General features: G+C 28.2%; 1 protein-coding gene across 1 annotated transcript in view; it reads left to right on the top strand.

Annotated features, from left to right (window-relative positions):
• Nucleotides 1-5,369, top strand: part of LOC117172905 (DNA topoisomerase 3-beta-1) — a 34,340-nt gene continuing 28,971 nt past the window's right edge. Inside the window, exons 1-7 of the mRNA XM_033361201.1 lie at nt 1-213; nt 2,635-2,777; nt 4,090-4,284; nt 4,372-4,539; nt 4,612-4,740; nt 4,845-4,963; nt 5,040-5,240. Coding sequence (XP_033217092.1) covers nt 123-213; nt 2,635-2,777; nt 4,090-4,284; nt 4,372-4,539; nt 4,612-4,740; nt 4,845-4,963; nt 5,040-5,240 — 1,046 coding nt within the window. The 5' untranslated portion in view covers nt 1-122. The remainder of the gene's footprint in view (nt 214-2,634; nt 2,778-4,089; nt 4,285-4,371; nt 4,540-4,611; nt 4,741-4,844; nt 4,964-5,039; nt 5,241-5,369) is intronic.

Here is a 5,369-nt window from a genome sequence, read left to right as displayed (position 1 = left end):
CACACATCAGAGATGATTTCTGCACACACACATTCGTTTTTAGAAATGACAATGACAGTGCTCCGAAAATAACGTTTTAGAAAATACGATTTGCAATTAATAATCAAGTATACTTAATAAAAATGAAGACTGCACTCATGGTGGCTGAAAAGCCGTCTTTGGCCGCTTCTCTTGCAAATATATTGAGCAACGGAAGATGTACTTCCAGAAAAGGTAGGTTATGAAACAACGGCCTTTTGCATGCAATTTTTTATTTCTTTCTTAATGTTAAATAAACAAACAATATCAGTACTTTCAAATTATGAATAATGAATTACAAATTTCTGCTATTGTAATTGCAATCTTAAAAAGTGAGTATATAGAAAATGGATTGACAATTTTGTATACCAGACGGGCCGTTAGATTTTGCTGTAATGTCTATAATACACTTTGGTGCTAAAAATATTCAGATTTGATGCAAAACTAATGGACATAAAATCATTAGTGATAAATAAACAAGAATTAGTCTAATCATTAAATGTTCAAAGAATCGAAACAACATTTCTTCACAACTTATAAACGTATTATCAATTGTCAAACATACAAATTTCGAAAATTATATGCGAGAAATTGTAAAAAATGCAGTCTAGAAAAACTTGAACTAAAAAAGCATATTTTAAAAAATACTACTAATTAAAAACGTTAAAAAATAATAGAAATAATATAGATGAAAACTCAAAATCTTGACCCTTTTATAGCTTCTTCGTGAACATCCTCGGTGTGGTTGCATTTTTTAATGCAGGAAATGTTTGATAGCTAATTTATTTACTTAGAGCTAGTTAATTATTTTTAACAATCAAAATTAAAACAAACTTCTCATTAAGAAGAAAAATTTCTTTCTCCGATCGATCCAAATAGTCAACTTAAATATGAACATTAGTTCAATTTTTTTTTCGGTCGTACGATCAAGTTTGTAATAAAAAGACAAGAAAATCCAAGACACAAGGTAGGATTTTTGCACATAAAAAAATTGTATATAAGGTATTGTCTGAGGATGACCGACAGATTAGGTCGAAACGTCACGAGGTGTAGAAGAATTTTTATATTTTGATTAAATTATTGACTTGGATTTCCTTGTCTTTTTATTTCAAACTTGATCGTAAGACCGAAGAAAAAATTGAACTAATGTTCATATTTAAGTTAATTATTTTTAATGTTCTCTTTTTATTAATTTCGTGTCTGCAATGATATCCTCAAGGTGTGTGAAATTCCAGGTGTATTATTTATTTTACGATTTAACGTTCATTATTTGTTAAAACATAATATAATAAACATATATATAATATAATAATAAATGCATGTCTATTATAACTGCGATTTTGTTCAATTAAATTTTTTTTTTATTTAGTAATTATGTTTTAATTGTTTTTCGTTAATATATTTTTTTTGCGATGTTAATATTTTTTGATTGTATTTGTTGTTTATTTTTGTAGTAGAATTCTTTATTTATTATTTGTTTAAGAATGTTTTTAATTTGCTCAATATATCAATTTGCTTGATTCTGCCTCATGAAAAAAGTAATTGAAAATTATCCTAATGGCATTTTTATTTTAATCAAAATTAAAAAAAAAATATATATATATATATTCTTTTCCAAATTAAAAAAAAAGTCTCATATATTAAAAAATGCCATTCAAAATTTTTACTATATATCAAATATATTTCCAAACTATTTAAATTAATTTTCCGGTCAGACAAAAATTCAAAAACTTAATTTTCAAAATTTGAAACAAATTGTTCTAAAGAGTTTTAGACATTTTTGTAAAAGTTTCTGGTACATGACAAAAACACTTGCAAATCATCCTAATGCCATTTTTAATTTTGATAAAATTTAAAAAGTTATATGCTTTTCAATATTTAAGAAATTGTTAAGAATAGAGTTTTTTCTAATGGATTAAGAAATATTCATTCAAATTTGTACTAGATATAAATTATATTATTAAAAAATGTCATCATTTAAAAAAAAATTTTTCTACTGAAATTGTATCCGTTCTAATTGAATGTTCTATTAATTTATTTGAAAATTTATCTCTTTGGTTGAACATAATTTTTTTAACTGAAAATTTATATGTTTTGTTTTTGGTTGAAATTAATCGTTTTTAGTTAAAAATTCATGTATTTTGTAGAAAAATCATCTCTTTGATAGAAAACAAATTTTCTTTAAAAATTCATTTTTTTGGTTGAAAATTAGAAACTTCGATAATATTCAGTTTTTTGGGGCAGATAGAACTTCAAATTATCGAAAATAAGAATATAAATGCACACAATACGTTTAAATACTTTTATAATACGTTTCATAAAACCTGGAAAACCCTGCAATTACCATGGAAATTTTTCCAGGATTTGAGTAAAAACCCTTTTCTTATCATTAGAACAATATTTAATACAATTTCTAAAGTGGCCGTGGCTACGTATACGGAAATTTTGTTACAAATAACCGGATTTTTTCAGTGACAGTAGCGAGGGCTGGATAAGGGGCTATTTTTACAGAAATTTCTGTAGAGTTCAACTTTATCAAACAGTGTAGACCCGTCTAAACTAAAAATAATGCTTCGAAACTTAAGTTCTATACTCACTAGCAAACGTTTATTACAGGCTTGAATGGTTCTTGTTCCGTTCACGAATGGGTTGGCCAGTTTCGCAATGAAACGGTTAATTTTAAAATGACATCAGTATGCGGTCACGTCATGAGTCTCGACTTTATCGGGAAATACAACAATTGGGACAAAGTCGATCCGGTAAGAATAAAAGCAGGGCGGCCGTAGATCAGGGAAAATTTGAAAGTCAAGGAAAAGTCAAGTATTTTGTAAAAAATCTTTCCAAAGTGAAGGAATTTCTATCAGAGACATTTTACATAACTGTCGAGGATGACAAGTTTGAAATAAAAAACTGTATTAAAAATGTTACAAGATTAAGATTCTGCTATTTGAATATTAATGGCTAGGGAAAATGAAAAATTGATTAGGGAAAAATTAGAGAATTTTTATAAATATATAGTTTTGCGGCCACCCTGATATAATATTATTTTTAGTCATGTATATGCCTTGTATTTCTATTTCTTTCTTTTGCAGTTGCTTATTTCTGAAGATTATATTTTTAGTTAAAATTTTGTATTATTTATTTTTAAATCCACTTTTTTATAAATTCGTCTTTGTAATTAAAAAATTTATCTATTTTAGTAGAAATTTCCAAATTTTTCGATAAAAATGTAACTGTTTTTGGTTGAAGTTTAATATTTTTTGCTTTGAAGTTAGACTGTTTGAATGTCAATTCATATTTGTAGGTAAGAAATTTAAATATTTTGTTGAAAATTTAATTATGTTCTTAAAAATGCATATTTCTTTATCGGAAATTTAACTGTTCTAGTTGAAAATTGGTCCTTGTGGATAAGAATTGAAAACAATTCGTCTTAGTGAGTTTAAAATCCAACTGCATATTTGGTTAAATTTTGTTTGTTATAAAAAATTGACTTATTTGGCTGAAAATATAACTGTTTTTGGTTGATGTTTAATCTTTTTGAAATTAAATTTGATCATTTGGTTAAAAACTGTCTTTGTAGTTTGCTCATTTATATTGTTGCAGTTTTAGCTCTTTTAGTTAAAATTCAACCGGTTTTCGGTTGAAGTTTAATCTTTTTTGTTTGAAAATAAGGTTTATCTGATTGAAAATTCATCCTTGTAGTTAGGATATTCAAGCATTTTCTTAAAAAGTCATATGAAAAATGGACCTTTTGAATTCAAAATTCGTCTTTTATCCGAGAAGAGTCATCTTTTTTCGTTTAAATAAAGTTGAAATTTTAATCTAACATTTTTCTTTATTCCGCTTATAAAAGATTTTACATTAAAAATATGAAATGATTAAAATGTTAGTCTTTGAATATTAATGGCCAATGAAAATGAAAAATTGGCCAGGCAATTTAGGAAATTAAGTTTTTCGGCCACCCTATAAAAGTCACGTCAAGAAGATAAAACTTCCCAAAAGAATCCTAACCTATTTTAAAGAAATAAGAATTCTAAAAAAAGTAAATGTTGATTCAAAATAAAATTACAGGCCGAGTTATTTTCTTGCCAAACTGAAAAAAAGGAAGCAGTCCCAAAATTGAAAATTCCCTACTTTCTCGCGAAAGAAGGTTCGCACTGCGATTATTTAGTCCTCTGGTTGGATTGCGACAAAGAAGGAGAAAATATCTGTTTCGAAGTAATTCATGCAGTTCAACAAGGAATGACTCGCCGACTAAGTCCCAACGTAAAATAATGTTTAATAATTCTAATAAACCGTAAAATAAAATAATTTTTCAACCTTCATTTAAAATGCGGCACAAATAATTTACAGGAGATTTGGCGAGCTAAATTTTCAGCTATCACCGATAAAGACATAAAAGCAGCACTTGCCAATCTTGCAAAACCGAACGAAAATGAGGCAAAAAGTGTGGACGCTCGTCAGGAACTTGATTTACGGATAGGCTGTGCTTTCACAAGATTCCAAACTAAATTTTTCCAAGTATGTCTTAATCCCGATAATTTTCCCATTTTCATTATTTCTTAAATATTTTTGAATGACATGCATTTCTAGGGAAAATATGGTGATCTGGATGCTTCCTTGATATCTTATGGACCTTGTCAGACTCCAACTTTGGGATTTTGTGTTCAAAGGCACGACGAAATTCAGACTTTTAAACCTGATGCATATTGGGTTCTTCAGGTGGGGGAAGAAAAAAAAACATTATATAAGAATAAATTCTAAATTTGTGAACTAACCTTACCGATAGGATTCGCTTTTAATGTCAGTAATTATGTTTTAATTAGGTGACAATAAAAACGCCAGAGGAAAAAGATCTGGTTTTAAACTGGAGTCGAATACGTTCATTCGACAAAGATGTGGCTTCTATTTTTCTGAGCCACGTGAAAGAACATGAATTCGCAAAGTAAGTTTTGATTATAGAATTTTATACTATACTCGGCTTAAAATCAACGAATAATTGAGATTCATTTATTTTGTAGGGTCGCGAGTATTCAGAGCACTGAGAAAACAAAATCGAGGCCAAATGCTCTCAACACTGTAGAGCTGATGAGAGTTGCCAGTTCCGGTCTCGGAATGGGTCCACATCATGCTATGCAAATAGCAGAACGTCTCTACACTCAAGGTTACATAAGTTACCCTCGAACGGAAACTACGTCTTATCCTGAAAATTACGATCTAGCGTAAGTTATTTTTTTTCACTAGCTTTTTCAATATACGAGGGTAGTTCAATAAGTCCTTAGAATGAAGTATAAAAACAATTTTTTTTGGGTAAATTTTTTTTTTATTTTTCAACATAATCTCCTTGGAGC

Source organism: Belonocnema kinseyi, chromosome 5 (assembly GCF_010883055.1).
Source record: "Belonocnema kinseyi isolate 2016_QV_RU_SX_M_011 chromosome 5, B_treatae_v1, whole genome shotgun sequence".
NCBI lineage: Eukaryota > Metazoa > Arthropoda > Insecta > Hymenoptera > Cynipidae > Belonocnema > Belonocnema kinseyi.
The sequence above is the reverse complement of the archived record's forward strand: the minus strand, read 5'-3'. Positions and strand labels throughout refer to the sequence as shown.